This window comes from Eubalaena glacialis, chromosome 9 (assembly GCF_028564815.1).
Source record: "Eubalaena glacialis isolate mEubGla1 chromosome 9, mEubGla1.1.hap2.+ XY, whole genome shotgun sequence".
NCBI lineage: Eukaryota > Metazoa > Chordata > Mammalia > Artiodactyla > Balaenidae > Eubalaena > Eubalaena glacialis.
In genome coordinates, this window is record NC_083724.1 from 20712978 (window position 1) to 20733220 (window position 20243).

A 20243-nucleotide genomic window follows, 5' to 3' on the forward strand; every position below is an offset into this window, starting at 1 on the left:
AGTGGAGCTCAGAGGGTTTTCCTGATGTTTGTTTCTGGAAACTGTAAAGGCGGCTACGAAGCTGGGGAGGCTGTCTGAGGCCAGCTTCTGCCCCACGGCCTTTGAGAGCCTCTAGGGAAGCTGGGAGGCAGAGAGGCAGAAAAGGAATTTCTATTCTCAGCCCCATCTCTCATCTGCTGTGTGACCTCAGGCAAGTCTCTCCCTGTCTCTGAGCCTTGGTTTCCCAAGGCTCAACACCCAGTCCCAGTAGCAGCCAGACACAGAGAAATAGGGTATTGCATACCTCGGGTCCAGGGGGCCCAGGAAACCCAACGGATCCTTTGTCTCCAACTTTGCCCTATGGAAGAGAAGAGAAGAGATTGTGGAGGAGGCAGGGCTAAGTGAGGGTCTACCTTCCCTGGATCCCCTGTATTAGCCCCCTGCCTGGAGGTGGTTGGAAAACTCAGGAGAATATGAGTGAAATCTGCCTAGATAACTGCAAGGAGCTACGGTTCAAACCCCATCTCCTACACTTGCTAGTCACAGGATCCAGGGCAAGTCACTTCACCTCGGAACCTCACTTTCCCCATCTGCAAAATGGGAGCAATAATAAGTCTCTAACTCCTGGGGTTGTTGGCAGACTTCAGAGAGGTACAGCACAGGAAGGATCTGATGCACAGTAACATTCAATAAATAAATGACACCCACTGCTATCATTAATAATGTTACTATTATTTACAAGACATTGGGAGCCCTGATGCTCACCAGAGGTCTGCCAGTGACTGAAGCCTATCTATGATGCTGGGTGTACTCCTGCCCCTCTGGGCCTCAGTGTCCTCATCTGTAAAATGGGTGAATCTCCATTTCTGCTCTGCTCTATTTGCCTCCCAGAGCTGCTGCGAGAGGAAAGGAGATCCTGGATGTGAAAGCATCTCTGGCCACATTCCATGACCATTTGGAGAGTGTGAGGTTGGGGATCTCAGAGCAGAAGGTACTTACCACAGGCCCTGGCTTCCCCCGTGCGCCTGGGAACCCTGGCAATCCCTGGCTCCCCTGAAAAAGATGCAGAGCAAACTGGGGTTAGTAAGGACCGGAAATGGCCAGATGAACGGCTGCTTGGTCATCCTTGCCGGCCTGAGGCTTGGAGAACATCCACTTTTAGGGGGAGGATGAGCTCCCCAGTCCTTTTCCCTGCTTGCAAGTTCCAGCTTGGCAGCCCTATAGGCTGGGACCCGGGGATGCAAAGGTGAAACAGCAGCTCCTGTCCTCACCAGGTCATCCTGGAACCCGGGACCCTGGGCCTCCAAGCAAGCACTGAAGCGCCCTTGATGCCCGGGGAAGTCTGGAGCCTGGGGCCCAGCTGGAGAGGCAGCCAGGCCTGCGTGGCTCGCAACCCGGAGACACTGAGGCTGGGTCAGGACGGGCCAGCCAGGAGGGAGGGGAGAGGAAGAGGCAGAGCTGGCCAACATCTGGGTCTCATTGACTGGCTGGGTGAGGTCCAGATGTGGCCACATGGTGCCGGACACAGGCAAAGAGGAGCCGGCCTCGGCAGGCTGCCTGGGTTCCTCAGTCAGTCAGGCCAGCTACTCACTCAGATGTGTCTTAAATGTTCACCATTCTGTGCAGGACCCTAAGCTGAGCTCCTCCGGGCCAGCCGGCGGCCCTATCCTTGGGAACCTGCTGTCTGGCAGGGGGCTGAGCACAAATCCCCATCAACCAGGGGAGAAATGTGCTACCGCAGGTGATGGGCAGGGAATGAGAATGTCAGAGAAGGGAATGGCCACTTCCTGAGCAGGTAGAGAAAATGGCATCCACGCGGGGTTCTGCGGCGGGGCTGGGCCGTGCACAGGCTGGTCGGAGGGTGTGCCCGGCTGGGCAGCAGTGTGTGCAAACTTGAGGTGCAGAGGGCAGGTCAGTGGGGCTGGAGCACAGGGCTAGAAGGGCGAGGGGCAGGAAAGTGTCAGAGTGTCCTGTGCACTGGGGGTCCAGCTGCCGGGGCGAGGAGCCAGGACACCACTCTGGGGGCAGTAGGGAGCCATGGATGGGCTGTGAGCACAGAGCAGAGCTGGGCCCTCAGAACAATTTTGTGTCGGTGAGGAAGACAGACTGGGAGGGAAGAGGCTGGGGCCTGGGAATAAGTCAGGAGGCCATTGTAAAGTCCAGGGAAGAGACAATGTGAGGGTAGACGGAGGATGGAGAAGACAGGATTGTGTGAAAGGAAGTCATCGTACAGGCGGGTCCTGGCCCTTGACAGGCCCTGGGAAGGAAGCCAGAGCCAGAGAAGGGCAGGGCAGGGGGCAGGGGGCGAATCTGCTGCAATTACCTTGTCTCCTTGGAATCCGGTATCTCCTGACACACCCGGAACCCCTTGTTCACCCTAAATACACATCAGCAAAGAAGGTTATGATGGAGACCACGGTGGGTTCTGGAAGTCTCCCCGACATCCAGACCCACTGGGAGGGTACAGCTTTGCTGAGGCTGTTCCCAAAGTCGATCTGCCCAGCAGCAGCCTTGTTAGAGAAAAGGGCAGCTCCCAGCCCTGCCCTGCCCCGGGTGGGGAAGGTAGGCCCTGGGGGGGACAGAGCCAGCTTACGTGCAGGTCTGCCTGGGGTTGCTCATGTGGCTGAACATTCCACTAACAGAAACTAAACTGCCCAATGTCACCTGGCCTTGTCGGGAGAACAGACACTGGAGGGTCAAAGGAGCTGTGCCTTGATCTTTCAACCTCTTCATCATCAACTGATGTCACACAGAGGAGCGTGCAGCCTGGACGGTGGCCCCGCACCACTGAGGGTTCTGAGTGCATCTGTTGCTTGATATTTTTCACCGCCAGGCTGTGAGCTGTCATTTCGTCCTTCTGTGGGAGTTTCTATGCCAGCAATCTGCTTCGGTTCTACTGCTAATTAGCTGCTTTTAATCAGCTATAGCATGAGAAACCGGAGCACCTGGCTAGTCAAGACTATGTGTAAACAGCGAGTAAACTGGTCTCGAGTTAGGTCTGGGTGTTTCTTTTCTAAGATGACACACTGCATGGGCTTGGTGACACTGATTCTGGCTGTCGGAGGCCTCTTCTAGTCCCTCCCTGTATTCAGCCACATCCTGGTAAATGAGCTGTTGCAGAACCAGATTGGGAGATGTTTCTCCTTGGAGCCGGAACTGTCTCACACAGCCCTCATCATTTCCAGCTTTCCATGTTGGTACATTGGCCCCAGGACTCAGAAAACATTCACAGCCCCGGGAGCAGTTGGAGGAACGGGGAGAAAAACCCAGGAAGAATGGAGAATCTTAGAGAACTCATGTCGTGAGCTAAGGCCATGATCCAGCAGAACTTCCTTGGTAGAACAAAAGCCAGAATTTTTTTTTTAAATAAAAACAATTTTTAACTTATTTTGGTTTTTCCAGTTTGGAAAATCTTGTACAATATCCCAGAATTTTAGGAACCAAGGAACATTTTTTTAAAATGTCCAAAGGAGGAGTAAGATGGTTTAAAAAAAAAAGTTTCAAAGGCACCTAAGAAATCAGGACAATGGATTTGGAGAAAGCTGGGCCTGGAGCAGGAGCCTGGGTTCCAGAATGTGTCACCATGGGGAGAGAGGGAGCCAGGTGGTTGTAAGTGGGACTGAGGCCAGGCTGGGTCATGGACAATCTGGGATTCTGGGCAGGATGACCATGGAACATGAAGGGGTGGCTCCATCATCCCAGGGGAGGGCCAGGGGGTAGGGTGGGAGTGAAGAGGGGCTGATCAGAACCCTGGCCCCCGAAATATTAAGACCTGCCCCAGCCAAAGGGGCAGAAAAGAGATTTCTTTTGCTTTTCTTATTTTTCTTTTTTTTCAACGCTGAAGACTTATTTGATTTTCCTGAGATCTACGAGCAGGAAAATAATTTTCTCCTCTTTTTTTTTTTTTTTTCCAGTGCTTTCACCTCTCTCAATGTCCCAGGCACCACCAGTCAGCAAGCCAGCCGAGTTCTATGTAACACATTGATTGCCATGTTCCTGAAGAAACAGTGAGCTGGAGGCCAGCTCTGCAAAGGGCCTATAAAAAGCTCCCTGCCTACACTCCTATTTCCCCCACTGCCTTCCCTTCCTCCATGACTTCAACATTTCCAGAGTGCTGATGACTCACAACGCAGGGTAAACAGGTAGCTGTGGGGAAGCCCCACCTCCAACAGAAAGCCCCTGCATCTCCAGAGGGAGGGCCATGGAAGAGGGGGCTTAGCAAAGTCAGCAGGGCAGAGCCAGGGGGCAGAGCTGAGTTGGCGAGGCAGAGGGAGCTGCAGCTGGAGGCTTGGGCATGACGGGAGGAGATGGGAAAGGGGGAAACAGATGAGAAGACTGGGCTGAGCACGGCACGGCCAGGTACCTAGGGGTGGGAGTGGGTGAGACAATCTGGGGTGCCCATTTCTGCCCAGCAGCTCTAACTTTCTGAGTCCAGGGTCTGGGCTGGCTCCAACAGATCACTGAGTTTCCTTCGATGCATCTCTTCTCTTTGGGTCTGCTTCCCCGGCTGTGAAATGTAGGCACTGGAGGAGGTGACCTCTAAGGGCCTCACTGGCTCTGCCCTTCTGACCTCAGTCTTGCTTCGTGGTGGAGGTCTCTGTCGGCAGTGCCTGGGTTCAAATCCTGACACTACTTACCAGCTGTCTGTGCTCGGCAAGCTTCCTATCTCACAGAGGGGTGGAGGATGTGCGGGCTAAGCCCTGCAGAGCGCTCAGAGGGGGCCCAGCGCCGGTACCTGTTCCTGTTCCTCGGATTTAGGAGGAGCAGAGTCATCTGAAGACAGGTGCAGAGGCAGCCTGGCCCCGGGAGCAGCTGAGCAGCTCTTATCGGCTCAGGTTTATGGAAACTGGGAGGCTGCCAGAAGCTCTCCCACACTCCCTGAGGCAGAGGGGAGGGCAGGGAGATGGCCACAGGGCAGAGCACAGGGGCACCACTCCCTGCCCTCCATGTCTCCTGGCTCAGATGCTGCAGGACCCAGGCCAGGTGCTGCCCCATGCTGGGCCCCGGGGTCCCACCTACCCACCTCCAGCTCTGGTTTGGCCCGGGGTCAGTTCAGCAGCAGGGCTGCGGAGGGCACATGGCAGCTGGCAGGAAAGCAGGTGGGAGCTCAGGGGCCCGTCCTGGCTTTTCCGTTGCATTTTCAGACTCTGGGATGGGGCTCCCCGTTCTCATCTGGGTGGTTGATGCGCATCTGTTTCCTCCTACGCCTGGGAGGGGTCTCTGGACCCCCCATCAGCCCTGCCCTGGGGCCCATCATCTCAGCACCGCTCCTCCCCGCCCACCCCGTGTTCTGTGGCTTTGCCCTCAGCTTTGCTCCCCAAATTCGGAGACCTGCCTTATCCTACCCCCGACCCGGGTCTCAAGAGCCCCCCATACTCTGTCTGCCAAGGTCTGCGTGCCTCCAGAACCATCTGCCTGGGTCCCACCCAGAGTCACAAGGAAGAAGCTGGGGAGCGCAGATTTAGCGGGTCCAGAGGGGAGGCAGTAAGAGTGCAGGGGAGAGGACCTGGCAAGAAATCAGCAGCAGCGTCGAGGCTGAGGGGGTTCGCATGCAGACAAAACACAGTGCAATAAGGGAGTATTCAGATCACCTTATCACCTTTCAGTCCGGGTTCCCCCACGTTTCCCATCAGTCCCTGCAAGACAGAGGCCAGGGTTCAGCTGTGAGGGAGGTCCAAAACCCCACAAGTCAAGAGCCCTGGCGTAAACCCACTGGCTTGCTGCAAGACCCCGTGCTGGAGGCCCCAGCCCAAAGGGCAGTGGTGTGGATTGAAGGACCATGAGAAGGGGCAGTTGACTTGTGAATCGCAGTGCTCTGGACACATCCAGGGGAGAAGGGTGCTGATGGGGAGAGATGGGCTTCATGAGCCGTGTCACACGCTTGTTGGCCAAATGGAATCATCCCTGGAACGTGGTCCGGGCAATTTTAACCCACCTTTCTCCTGCATGCCCATCCCACTCAGGGATGTCCTGAACTCACTGGCTTGCCATTATATAGAGTTTCTGTGCTCCTGGTAATGTCCCCCACTGGACTTTCAGTGTCCTGAAGTCCAGAACCAAGTCATGCTCAGCTGGAGGACTGCTGTCCAATAAAGATGTCTGGCATAAATGACATGGGGACGATGACTGGCTCTCAGGACTGAGAAGCACTGAGCCCCTGATCTGCCACGTTCCACCCCAGCCCCCCTCTGAGTGCCCCCCAACACCGTATCAGGGTAGCCTTCCTTCCGGGCTGAAATGAGTCAGGGGGTGCCCAGCTGTGATGAGACTCGAATTAAGGGACAGCTCTTGTTTACCTTCATGCCCTTGGGTCCTGGGTAGCCAATTGGACCCAATGCTCCCATGTCGCCCTGGGAAGAGAATGAGAAGAGGACGCCATGAGAGGTGGCTCACAGGAGGCTGGCCTGGGAAGGATTTCGAGGACGCAAACCCTCTGGGTTGATCTTGTAATTAGGCACGTTCACCTCCACTGAAGTACCGGAGTAAATTTCACAGAGGACCTCTCCCAAGTTCATTTCTTGATTGCTGCCCCTTTCACCACTCCTTTCCACCTCATATTAGATTCTTTACATCCCATACTAGTTAAGGGACTCAGGGCATTTCACTGGGCTTCTGTGGACCTCGATCTCCTGATCTATAAAATGGGGACAATGATCCCTCGCCCTGAAAGCTGTTGTGAGGGTTAAATAAGCACACACAGAAGCTTCGACTCCTCTAGCTTAGTGAGGGGCAGGAACTTTCTGCTTCCAGAAGCTGGGCCACCTCCTTGGGACAGCAGCAAGGAAGGAGTGGGGCTGTCAATCACAGACACCCGAGGTGCAGATGGACCCTGTAGGACACTAAGATCAGCGGGTAGGTCCTGGACCACAGGCTGGAGACCCAGCGTCAGATCAGATCAGACTGTCCAAGGCGGGAGCAGAGGAGTTCCTAGACCCTGGAGAGTCACGTTCCCTTCAGGGGGGGCCCTTCACTGAGGGCTAGGGAAAGGCCGGGAGGCAGTGAGTGTATGTCGAGGCCAGACCACCCGTCCCTCCTCTCCTCTGCTGCTCACTCACTGTGCGATTTCGGGGGTTAACCTCTCCGTGCCTCAGTTCCCTCGTCTAAAACAGGGACTAATACTCTGTGCTTCCTAGAGTTGTTTGGAGAAGTAATTGACTTACATGTGTAAAGTACTTGGCACTGCCTGGAGGCATTTTTGGTGGTTACAACTGAAGAGGTGCCACTGGCATCTCGTGGGTGGAGGCCCCACAGCAAAGAATTAGCTGGCTCAAATGTCAATAGCGTTGAGGTCAGAAACCCTGGTCTAAAGGGAAGGGGTGAATGGATTTTCTCTAAACAAGCCCACCCTCTTTCCCTGAAGTCTCCTCCTCACTTCCTGCCCTCCCCCATCACCACTGCCCTCAGCCACAGCCATCACATTAAGCCCTCCCCCAGAGAAAGGGAGCCCCTGAAATAACCTCTCCTCTCCCTTGTCCATCCTCTGTGACTGATCTGAGTGTCTGGCTGCTGTGTGAGCCCGGTCAATGTGCTTCACCTCTCTGGGCCTCAGTTTCCCACATCCCTGAATCAGGCTCCACAGAGGCCCCTGACCAATGCTCTGAAGCACTGAGGAACAAAGGCTGCTCCAGGTGGCCAGGTTCAAGAACGGGTTCCTGTGGGAGCTGCCTGGAGACAGCTCAGAGGGAGGCCGGCAGAGAATGAAATGTCACATTCCTGCTGACTCCTGCGGACGGACGGGCGGACAGGCCCGAGGAGCCTGTGCAGTGGAATGCCCCCAGGAGAGAGACAGAGGGAAACACGCGGAGCGCACAGACGGCAACGGCAAGGCCTGGCTGAGGCAATGCAGATTCTCACCCCCCGCCCCCCTGAACCCACCTGATTGGGTCAAACCAAACCTCGCTGAGCCTTTGCCAAGGAACTCTGCTTTCAGTTCCCATCAAGTAATCCTATTAAGAAAGCGAGCTCTCAGTTTAACAGGTGATATTAGCAATACAAACGACACTGGCTGGTAAGCACCGTGTTACGTACTTCACATGCCTCAACTCCGTTACTCCTCACGACAGCCCTTCATGGTCCGTCTGCTACTCTCCCCATTTTACAGATGAGGAAACTGAGGCTCTGAGAGGTGAGGGCTTGAGCAAATCACAGAGCTGGGCAGAGCTGGGATTCACACCAGGCAGTCTGTCCCCAGAGCTCCTAAGCAATTCTGAAGTAATCTTTGGAGAGGAGAAGCCAGGATCGCTGGCCAGGGAGAGGCTGGAGTGAAGGAAAGCCAGCCCCTCAGAGAAGAGCATTTCAGCAGGAGGCTTTGGCTGCGGCTCCCCCCTCCCTCTCTCTTCCTGGAGGAAGGGAGCAAGGGGTGGCCACCCAGCGTTCCCCGTGGTGCACAAATAAACAGACTAGGCCCTGCTAGCGCAGTTGGCTCCAATGGGGGCCGGGGCCCCGAGCAGAGAGGACCAGCCAGCAGCTCCGGGAACACAGGCTCCCTCTTCCCCGCTCCAGACCTGACGGCCGCTTGTTGTGTGGAGGGTGAATCCAGTACAGGCCCGACCGACGCCCATGTAGGTACCACACAGCCCGGCGTGTGCGTGTCACCCCTGTGAGCCTCTCCAAAGGGGTCTGTGTGTGGTGAGGTGAGGGCCAGCGTGGCATCCCACCCAAGAACCCATGGAAAAGGGGCTCTGGCTGCAGGGCACACGGGGAGAAGGTGGCCGCTTGCTCAGGGCAGTTCTCCTTCATGTGGGCAGGATCCCCACGTTGGACTATAAGAGCATTTGCGGGAGAACAGAGAAAACCTCAGGCCACATTCCCCCCAGTTCAGCCTGCAGATACCAGTCTGCTCCGCGCTCGATACTGTCGTGGGCAGCTTGGCCAAGTGACACGCAATATCACATCCCACGAGAAAGAACAGTGAGTAATGCCCGTAATCTAGAACCTGTTTCCATGTTTGCCTAAACTCCCAGATCCTGCTCCACACACTTTGCCCTTCATCTCGTTGACTCCCACCAAGAACACAACCAACCAACCACATCTGTGACCACTGAAGGAGCTCCTACTGTGTGCCAGGCACCACGCCAGACACTTCCCAGTCTCATCAGCTCTGTTCAGATGCTCACCAACTGCTCACAGTAACCCCATGAGGTCAGCACCATCATTAGTGCCATTCCATTTCACAGATGAGAAAACCGAGGCTCAGAGTGAGGTGAAGCAACTAACCCAAGACTACGCAACAAGCGGGGGACATAGGCAGGGCCAGAACAGGTATGTCTGTCCATCTTGGCCCTACAGACCATGCTCACAAGCCTGGGATTGACTCTGTTTACTCCAATAAAGGACCCAAGGATTCCTTTCCTCACTGCTCTCACTCAAAAGGGACAGAGTGTGAGGACAGGCTTGAGATTCAAAAACAGGCAAGAGTCCCACTCCGGCGTCCCATGTGCCAGCAGGCATCCAGGCTGGCGTTTGCCCAGGACTCCTGAAAGAAAACCTAGGGGGCTCCCATCACCCACCCTCATGGGTGCTGGCAGAGCTCCCTCCCTCCCTCGCACATGCCTTACCTTCCTGCTCTGCTGTTCCTCTGCAGCCGGGCCATCCTTGGCCACTGCTTCCTATACTGAGTGCTCGGCCCTGAGCTCACATTGTCCTCTGCCCTCACCACCAGCATCACTTCCCTGACCCCACAGGCCAGGTCAGGCCCCTGCCATCATGTCTGAGCCTGACGTGGCTTTCGCTCATGGCCTGTTCCATACCCATGACCATTGACGTGGGTGCCTATGTGGCCACTGCCTGTCCCATGCCCCAGAGGAAGCTCTCACTAAAAGTGGCTAAACCCTGGAACTGCCTTTTAAGGCAACAAGGCCTCTTTCCAGAAACTCCGATAGGGGGTCAGCAGCCTGGGGACAGGACCTGGGAGCTGTGGCCAGTCCCGGCTCCTGTGTGGTCTTAATAAGCACCATCTCTCACACAGAACAGCCGCTGGCACTGCCCAGTCCACACTCTCACATACCCTCTCCATTCAGCACAGAAGTCGTGTGGAACTAGGTGCAGCGGTGAAGTTCACGAGCTGTAAACACAGGCCGAGCTCCAGCTTAACAGCTGGGTGACCTCGGGCAGGTGCTTCAGCCTCTCTGAGCCTTGGTTTCCTTGACTGTACAATTGTAATCCCACTTCCCACTCAGAGGCCTGCTATGATAATTAAATACCTAGCACAGGACCCAGCACAGGAGGGTTTGGTAAATGCCAGCTAGTGGGGTTCCTGACCTTGATTTCTAGACAAAGAAACAAAGCCAGATGATCATTTAGCAACAGAGTATGGTAGACTTGTCCACTATATCCCACATGCTGGCATTTGGCCAGATCACATATTCTTTGGGTCTCATTAAATGGAGAGGCCAAAATTCCCTTTGTGTCACTCAGAATAAAAAAGACAGAAATTTTCTTTGTTGAGCAGATTCTGGAAACAGGCACACTTTGCTTGAAGCCCAGCCAAAGGGTTTCAATTACTCAAAGGGGGCTGTTTCAAGGCTGTCTCTGCAGAGGGCCACCAGCGGCTTATGAGATTGGGGTCACACAGGCCTGGGTTGCAAGTCCCTAGCTGGTGACCTCAGGCTCCACTCAGCCTCCTCATCAGGGTGACCAGGCTGCTGCCGCCCGCCTCAAGCAACTCGAGGCTCCCAGCCTAATGCGTGTCAAGCACACACAGAGCAGACAGAAGCTCCATACATGTTAGTCTGTCCTCCCTCACCCTTCCTCCCGCCTGCAAGGACCCAGGGGACGGGGGAAGTTTCGACTTCAGTCTGCATGCAAATTGCTTCAGCTGACTAGACAGAAGGCATTGTGTAAATCTGAATCCCCACTAAAATGATTATCAGTACGTGGAATTCCCATTTGCTCAGCTAAAAACCCACATCCTCTGGAAAACCGTATGTGACTCACGATCCCTCTTCCCTTTAGCTCCTGGTTAGAAAATTCCTTTCCTCTCCAACTCTTTGGGGGAAGCAATTTTTTCCCCAAGCACAGAAGCTGCTGTCCCCAAAAATCCAGGTCAGGAGTGGGTGCCTTGGGTGGGAGAGGGCACTGGCTTGGAGGAGAGTGGTGGTGATTTGGTGGGTGCAGGTCTAGCCCTGTGGCACCCCCAGGCACAAGGAAAAAGGAATGTCACCTTGGCACCCAAAGGGGATTTAAAAACAGAGGAAGCGAGACTGAAAGTGGCCAGAGAAAGACATAAGGCAAGGGCGGGCTGGGGGTGTGGGGGGTAGACAGCAGCTCTTTGGAAAGGGGACCATGAGGGGGTGCAGGGCCTGAGAAATGCAGGGACACCCAGGGCTCACCCCTAGCTCAGGCCCCTCAGAAGGGGGGCAGGAAGAGACGTACTCTGAACTAGGAGTTGGGGGACATGGCCTCTGATCATGCCTCCATCTTCTCCTGCCTTGTGTGTGACCTTGACCTAGGGCCTCAATCTGCCCATCTGCCCAATGGGATTCTCCTAAGAGATACTGAGCACAGGGTTGCCAGATTGAGTGAATAAAAATACAGGATGCCCAGTTAAAATCTGAATGTCAGATAAACAATCAAACAAATGAATGATATTTTAGTATAAATGTGTTCTAAATATTGTATCTGAAATTCAAATTTCACTGGGCGTCTTATATTTTATCTGGCAGCCCTAACTGTGGAGAGCAAAGGGGAGCATCGGTGGGAAAGAGCTTTGTAAAGAGTCAGGAAGGCCAAGGGCTATGATGGCATAGTCTCCAGAATCTGCGTGCATTTGGCCAAGCAATATTCTTACCCCTCTCAGGATCCAACCTAGTGGGTGCCAACAATGACAAATAGGCACATGTGCCAAGGATGACAGCCAAGATACGTAAACATCCCTTCAGAAAAGCTTTGGGGATGGGGATCATATAGCCTGAAGAAGGAGCCTTGGGAAGAACAGACAACAACCATCTTTACGTCTTGAACAGCTTCTCCCAGGGGCAGGGAGATGAGCTGGGCTCAAAACACAGGAAAACCCTGCACAATGAGAGCTCTGTGAACGCGGATGGGCTTTCACAGGAGGGAGCTTCCAACACCAGGGTGTTCAAGTTGGAGTTTAATGACCGTATGACCAAAATTCTCCAGAAGGGAGTCCTGCTGAGCTTAGAGAAGGTTGGACCAGTAGACTTCTGAGATCCTCATAACGTCAGGTTCTCTAACACTCATCGCAGATATTTCTTTTTCCAAAGCATTCAGGTCAGTGCCTTGTGCCAAAGAAGGTGCTCAGCAAAGGACATCAGGGATGACAAATGTATGACTCATGTGTTGACACTTCCTCATCCCAAGCCAAGGCAGACATCACCAATTTGCAGCACCCTCTCCCACTAATTTCCAACGTGACTTTGAAATCTTTCTCAATGCAGCACTCCAGATGGCTGCTACCAGGCAAAAAATATCTTATGTGTGTGTGTAAAACATTACTACTACTACTACTACTACTACTACTACTACTGAATCACTATGTATTAACAGTACTTTATTATTAACAAGTAAGAGTAAAATCATTCATATTATGATTATTATTAAATTTATTATTATTATTATTATAACTAGTGCTTCATGAGTGCTTACTATGTACTAGGCACTATATAGGTACTAGTTTCCTTAAATCCTCACAACATTCTCCCAAGTTAGGTACTAATATTATTCCCATTTTAAAGATGAAGAAATTGAGGCACGGGGGCGGGGGGGTTAAAAAATGTGCTCAGAACTGCAATTAAATGAGTGATAGAGCTAGGATTTGAGCCCAGGTGATCTGGGTCTAGGGACTACCTCCTTATCCACTTGACTGGACTGGACCGGGTGTGTCTGTGGTCCTAACAAGAGCAGGAGCGAAGATCCCGTCTTACAGAGTGGATCCCGGAGGCTCAGGGAAGTGAGGCCGTAACTGCAGACCACAGAGCCCAGAGGAGGCGAGGCCAGGATTCAGACCCAGGTTGATCTGACCTCCACCCCGACCCTGCCCTGGTTCTGCCCCCACCCACCGGAGCAGGAGCACATTGCCCATGGGAGCCTCTGGGCCCTCTTCCCAGGACTGGTCTCCCCTGAACAATGGGGCCCCCCAACTCTCCAGGGCCTTCTCCAGCCTCCTTCTCGATAGAATCTCTTGGCACAGTCGCTGGAGTAGCCAAAGCTGGCAGCCCATTTGTGAAACTAGGGAACGGTCTACTTGTGTAAGCCCCTCAGACTCACACCCCATGAGGTATGACCCCAAGGACAGAGGAGGGGGGCATCAGACCCTCAGGGAAGCTCCTAGACTCATTTCCCAGGCTCGGGCCTGTCACTGGCTCTTGGGGCCGGGCCCAAGGCCAAGACTAAGCCTCTGAAGGCCCAGCGGGGAGTCACGGTTTTGGCTAATAGCACCACTCCACAAGGCTACCCCAACCTGGATGGAGTTAGAGGTCAGATTGCCTCTGACCTCCCCGTGTACAGGCCCCTCTCGGTCCCGGGCACACCAGGAGACAGTAACAATAAAGAATATTTTAAAATAACAATATTATAATAAATGAATATTTACTGAGTGCTAGACCTTGTGCCGAAGACAGTACAAGCAATGCCTCATTTAATCCTCACAGGCACCCCAAGAGGATTCTACCACCATACCCATTTTACAGATGAGGAACTAAGGCTCAGAGAGGGTAAGTGAATTGGTCCAGGTCACACAGCCAGGATGTGGCAGAACTGTGACTTGAACTCAGGTGGTCTGGCTCCAAAGTCAGTGTTCTGAAAAGGATGGAGAAGACTGTCCAGCATGGCCCAGAGCCTCACCTCCTCTGCCAGTCACTTCCTTTGTCTGGACCTGAAGCACCTCACCTGTCAAATGGGCACACTACCACATGCCTAGACCTTGCTGCAGAGCGATGGACAGGCAGCAGGTGTGAAAGTACATGGCAGTCCCATGCTCCAAGCACCCATCCTCATTTAACTCATGAAGAAAGGGTCTGGGAGAAGGTAGGTGATCCATCTGAAGCCACACAGCAGGGCTTTTTTCCCTCAGCCCCCTTCCTAGACTTGTCTGTCCTGCTCCCCCAGCTCCTCCGAGGGGACTTGTGGCTTGTTCCCCACACCCTGCATCCTAGCCCTCCCCCTCCCCAGGCATCTGTGTACTTACAAGGAGGCCAGGGACTCCTAGGGGCCCTGGTAAGCCCAGTTCTCCCTGCAAAGAAAGAGAGACGAAGGTGGTTACTTGCTCTGTCTCTCTCCAGGCCACGCCCTCCACACCATCCTCCACGTGGGCACCTGGTGGAATCCTTTGGAGCTGACCGTTCCTTTTTCCTGACTCTCCTGAGCCTGGCCTGGAGTTTGAACGAGACCCTCCCCCCTCTGCCATCAGCTTTCCACATCTGTAAAATGGGGAGGTTGGATTTCCAAATCCAGTACCTTCCAATTGTATGTGTGAGAATGGGCAGAATCCTGATCATGGCAATAAAGATGTGCAGGATGCCTGACCCAGATCTCATTTCGCTCTCACTTTACAGATGGCAAAACTGAGCCTCCAAAGGTTAAGCAATTTCCCAAGGTCAAGTTCAAGGAAATAACACAGTGGTGAGGGCACCAAGCTGAGAGCCACCAGGCTGGCTTCCCTCTTTCTCTCAGCCAGGAGGTGCTGGGGGCCCTCAGAGAACCCCCCCCACCCCAACCCCCCACCAGAAGGAGGCTCTCCGGTTCCCACCTCCCAGGGCCTCTGAGAGGCTGGAGAGCTCTTGCCTGGGAGTCAGGAGATGTGGCCGTGTGTGGCAGTGTGCAAGTTTCTGTTTCTCAGATCTCTAAAAATGGACCTTCAATTGCTTACACCAGTAAAGACAGGTAGAGGGGTCTGGAGCAAGTTCAAAATGCAAAGGTGTCTCTAGAAATGGTGATTAGCAATAACCAACATCCTCCAGGGGCTTTGTCTGCCTTCATCTGTGCAATCCCAGACGGGAGGTCATTACTACAGCCACGGAGAAGAGGAGGAGGAGAAGCAGCCTTGGCTTTAAAATGAAGGACCTGAGGCTCAGGAAAGGGAAGGGACCTGTTCAAGGTCACTCAACCGTGTGACAGAGCCGGGACCACTCATCAGGTCCTCTTTCTGCTCCTCTGGGCCGTGAGTACAAAGACATCCCTGCCCCTCCCCAAGGGCACTTCCAGGATGACGTCACATGTTATAGTGGTTAATCCAGTAACTGATACACTGAAGGAAAGACTCTGGTTTCTCACCTCGGTGCCTTTGCCAGTGCTCTATCCTCCACCTGGAGTGTCCTCCCACCTCTTTCCTCATCCCAATTCCAACGCCATCTTCTCCAGGAGTCTTCCCTGCTTCTCTCTCCCTCCTCCTTAGCACCTGGGACCTCTTTGATCCCACCCATCTCAACTTCACCTCGTGCAATGGACTAGGGAGATGGCCATGAGCTCCCCCAGGGCAGGAGACGTGCCCCATTATTACCTACTATTTACAACCCCTCCATCCAGTGAATGCTTTTCATAGGCCCAATACCTCCCTGCCCTCTCTCATTTCATTCTCGCAACAGCCCTCTGAGGCCGGCATCGGAGCCCCGTGATTTACAGATAAGGAAACCGAGATCCAGATGGGTGAACTGATTTGTCCAAGCTTCCACGCCTGGCAAGCGGTGCAGCAGGATTCAAACCCAGGTCCATCTGGCTCCGACGCCAGGGCTTCAGCCCCGCAGGGAGCCCAGAGGTCAGCCCCAGCTGGGTGAGGCTCAGGGAGCATTTGTGGAATTGACACGAGCACATAATCAGGTACTGATTATGGATCTAGCAGCCATCTCTGCCACCGGCACAGCTGGGCACAGCTGTGCAGGCTGGCAACCCCAGGAGAATTGGAGGGACATGGCAGGTGTTCCAAAGAGCTCTGGACATGGTCTGCACCCCCAGGCAGAGAACAATCTTCCCCCCGCAGGAGCTGGAGCCTGGGACGGGAAGGGAGAGGCGGGCTCAGCTCCCCAGGGCAGGCTGACCTGGCTCCTTCGTGGGCCTCGATTATTTACAAACGCTATAAACATGCCTATGCTGGAGATTTCTTTAGAACTCGGCTCTTCCCTCCATACAGGGCCTGAAAACCATCTGCTTCCCCAGGCCGCATCCCATAAACATTGCTGGTGCTTTGTAAGATGGCAGCAGCTCTGGCTTCCCCAGTGGGGAGTAACGCATGAACCTTCCTGAGTCCTTGAGGATGGGACATAGCCCAGGGCTTTGGGACCCGGGGCTCAGTGGGCTGGAAGGCTCTCCTGGTGGCAGAGGGTACACAGGGCATCCATAGCAGACAGGACCCTGGGGTTCAGAGAAATCATGCAGTTTGTCCAGGAGCACCCAGCTCATGGGTGGCCCGGCTGGCTGACCTAAAAGCTTAGGTTCCTAAAACCTGCTGTGTGTTTGCTCCAGATCTCTTTCCTGTACCCAAAGACATGAAATACTTACGGGGTTTCCATCCAGTCCCGGAGGGCCTCTTTCCCCAAAGTCTCCAGGAAACCCCTGAGGGCATGAGAGAGAGCAAATGTCTGCAGATTAGTGTTTATATCAGCGGGTGGCTTTGATCCAGACCCCCAGGGGACACAGGACACATCCACGCAGTCTCACCTCACTCCCTGGTCTCAGGATCTGGGCAGGCTGTGGAGTCCCGAGTCACCTCGGGCCCTCAACAAACTTTCCCCGTAAAGAACATCCCAAGGACCGGCTACTGTGGAGGAGCCCATGGCCAGGGAGCCCTCTTCTCATGGCCTCAGAGTCTCAGAAAAGAAAATAGTACCCAGTTCTCCGGCATGGAAATGCCAGCGCCCATGCTGAGACCCCGTCCTGATGGAGTCTGGGGTCAGGAAGCTGGGTCTAGGCCTGGACCAGTCACTGACTTGCTGAGAGTTTTAAGAGTCACTCCTTCCCCTGTGGGCCTCAGTTTCCCCATTGGTCAAAGCAGGAAAGCCCTCTGCAGCATTTCCCAGCTCAGACTTTCTGCCATTTTTGTGACGTGCTCTTCAAAAGTTACCCTGTGGAATCACAATCCTCATTTTACAGATAAAGAAGATGAGGCTCTGAAAGGGTAAGTGTCAAGGTCATACAGAGTCACACGGATAGGGAACACCAGCACCGCGGCCACAGGTGAGTTTCGGCAGCCGAGAGAGGCCCGGAGGCCTGGCCCAGGCAGATCTGGCCCTCTCGCCCCCTCCGTGACCCCACTCCACACTCTCTGGGGAGACAGGCAGCTGGAAAAACATCAGCTGTGGGGAAGCTTCTGGTGGCCGAGGAGGGGGAACAACTCCATTCTACTTCAAAAGGAAAAGAAAGTCCTCGAGCTTGGAATTCAGGGAAACCTGTTCTCCCCTCCTTGAATTCAAATCACTGTTTTTCCAGGGAAATTTAATGAAAAACAAAGCACATGTTTTTCTGACCAAGTGGATGCCTGAGCTGTTCAAACAGTAAAGATTCTTCATGGAGCATAATTTGTTTCTGGTTTCTAACACTACCGGGGGAATCCAGTAAGTAGATTAAACTAAAAAGACCAAAGCTAAAAACAAAACCCAAACCAATTACAAAGTCTACATTGGCTGAGCAAAGAGAACTTGAACTGTGTGTGCATCTAGGCCTTTGTCTTGCCCTGGCCAGAATACTATTCCCCTCAAATCCCACCTCTGCCAGGAAGCCCTCATGGACCGGAAGGGCAGGCATTGATATGGACCCTATAGGAGGCATGGCTTCATTCAGACACCCAAAGGAGGAAACGAGGACATATTAAAGAGATTTGGGCCAAGCCAGTGACTTTGTATGCAAAACTTTACTTGCCTTTGACATTCACCCTTGAGGGAAAGGTTATTTATTGGTCCCATTTAACAGATGGGGAAATTGAGGCTCACAGAGAGAAATGTCACTTGACCAAGGACAAAAAGCAAGTCTGTGGCAGAGCTGAGCATGGGCAAATCCTGGCATGCAGAAGCTGCTCCAGTGTGTGCCTGACTGGTTTTAGAGAGTGGCAGAGGTAGGGGTGTGTGTGTGTGTGTGTGCGTGCGTGCGTCTGCATGTGCATGCACCTTCAGATCAAGTTTTTGTGGGGCTACATCTGACCGTATCTAAGATGCCTCTTCCCACATCCTTGGAGTCCCCCTGGCAAATTCCAATTCAGCCCCTCTCAGGCATACTGTAAGGTAGAGAGCCCTCTCACCTCCTGTGGCAGGAGACATCAGCTGGGTGAGCAGTGGGCAGGGAAGGCTTCTGAAGGCATAGAGCTACTGCCTCTGCCTTTGGGGGCTTGGCAAGAGAGGACAATCCCTCAGGGGACAAGGGGGATGCTGTCTAGCCGGGCACCTGGCTGACTCCACGTGGCCTACAAGGAGCAGAATCTGGGGAGTCCAGGCTCTGCTTTCCAAGTTCAATGTCTGGAGACTCGCCCGGGCTCGCCTCCAGGTTGACTGTGTGACTGCGGGCAGACCCTCACTTGACCCTCTGTCCTGCTCAGGCTGAGGGGTGGGGGGGGGTGATCTCTAAGAATCCTTCAGCTTGGCCCAACCCCTGAACAAGGCCTGGGAGGAAGGAGCCTGCTCCCTGAGGTGCAGGAATGCCCGCCCCCCCGGCCCCACTGCCACCAGGAAGAGAGAGATCCTGACACCATTCCCCAGGCACCAATCCTGGCTGCGATGCCCAATATAATCATACCCAGCAGCCACCAGGCAGGTTCAAACCCACAGGTCTGCAGTCAGGGCCACTCCAGGTTGGCTCAAGGACTCCTCTCAGACCCAGTTGCCGGCCCAGCTTCCCCTGTAAGGCTTTAGAACCAGTGCAACCCAGTGACAGTCCTGGCTCTACCACCCACAGGCCTCTCCAAGCCTCAGTTTTCTCTGCTGTACAATCGGGATACTGAGACAATGAGCCGAGATGCTGGATGCCGGGCAAGTCCCTGGCAGCACATGGAGGCAGCAGCAAGGTGAGGGCACATCTCTGAGGCATAAGCAAGGGAGAGACCATCAGAATGGTCAAAACCCCCAAGAGAGGCACTTATGTGGACAAAATGCAGCCTGAGTATAGCCAGGGGTTGGGGGGGGGTGACAGCAATGACAGAAACAGCAAACTCTAACAGCCCAATGAGAAAGGGCTTATTATTGGTCCCATCTTAGAGATGAGGAAACTGAGGTCCAGAGACGTTAGGGAACTTGTCTGAAGTCACACAGCTATGGAATAGCAGAACTGGGATCTGAACCCAGGCAGTCTGACTCCAGAGCCCGATCTCTTAGCTACGAATGGACCATGAATACACAGAATAGACTAGAGCAAGCTTGTGGTCTCTCAAGGGCTCATGAGAGCCCTAGGCTAATGCACAAGAGGGAACGGCATTACTGAGGCTCAGGACTGGTTCTGCTTGTATGTGCTCCGTGGCCTCATACCCGTCTCCACCTTGTCTCCCTTCCTTTGGAGAAGCCAAGCAGATGACCTCTAGGAATCTAGGGTAATTAAGAACACAATAGTTGGAAAAAAGGGCTTTAAAAGAGTTGGAACAGATCTGTGATTGGAATAATCATAGATGGTCTAGGATGGAAAGACCCTAGGTGTTCCTGACATTCAGCACCTCCTTCTGGAGGCCCAGAACCTGCCCAAGGCCCCATCAACCTGCTAGCTTGCTGCATCCTTCCACCACTGAGCAACATATCCCAGTTCCGACACTCGCCCCCGGCCCTGACGCTTGCTCCTCTGGATCCCAGAGAGGTGGCCGCCGAGATGAACATGCACCGCCACTTCCACCCGGCCTTCTTCTCTCTGTCTGGCCGTGCCCGCCTGTGCATGGCGTGTACTCCCAGCCCAGCCGGCAGCACGACCTTCCCGTGCAGGCCTGAGCTCCTGGCTGCAGCAGGCTGGCCCGAGGCCCAAGGAATGAGCTCGGCATCCTGCCGGGCCCCAGCCACGTGGTTTCTCCACTTTGCCAGGTCAGGCCCCCCTGGGGAACTGAATGCCTCGTACTTTGAGCAGAACAAGGCCCAGGAGGAGACAGAACCAGGATCCAGGGCGAGACGCCACATTCTCTCTTGGCTACAGCAATTCAGAGGAATAGACGAGGAAAAAAGGAATGGTCCTCGTAACCACATCTGCGGCAGGATGCCGGAGGCTGAGTGGGCCTCTGAGAGCCATCTCATCCAACCCCTGCCTCCAGCCAATGTCTACCCGACGGTCTGCTCCAGAAGGTGGGATGTAGGGGCAGGGATGCATGCAGCCTCCAGGATCAGAAGTCCTGCTACGTCTTGAAGACTCAGCTC

At 54.1% G+C, this 20243-nt stretch overlaps 1 protein-coding gene across 1 annotated transcript in view; it reads right to left on the minus strand.

Moving 5' to 3' along the window:
• The window catches only part of COL27A1 (collagen type XXVII alpha 1 chain), a 141832-nt gene that overhangs the window by 66990 nt on the left and 54599 nt on the right, over positions 1-20243 (minus strand). The window contains exons 13-19 of the mRNA XM_061200047.1: positions 16432-16485; positions 14126-14170; positions 6276-6329; positions 5571-5615; positions 2303-2356; positions 979-1032; positions 284-337 (exon numbers count right to left, since the gene is read on the minus strand). Coding sequence (XP_061056030.1) covers positions 284-337; positions 979-1032; positions 2303-2356; positions 5571-5615; positions 6276-6329; positions 14126-14170; positions 16432-16485 — 360 coding nt within the window. The remainder of the gene's footprint in view (positions 1-283; positions 338-978; positions 1033-2302; positions 2357-5570; positions 5616-6275; positions 6330-14125; positions 14171-16431; positions 16486-20243) is intronic.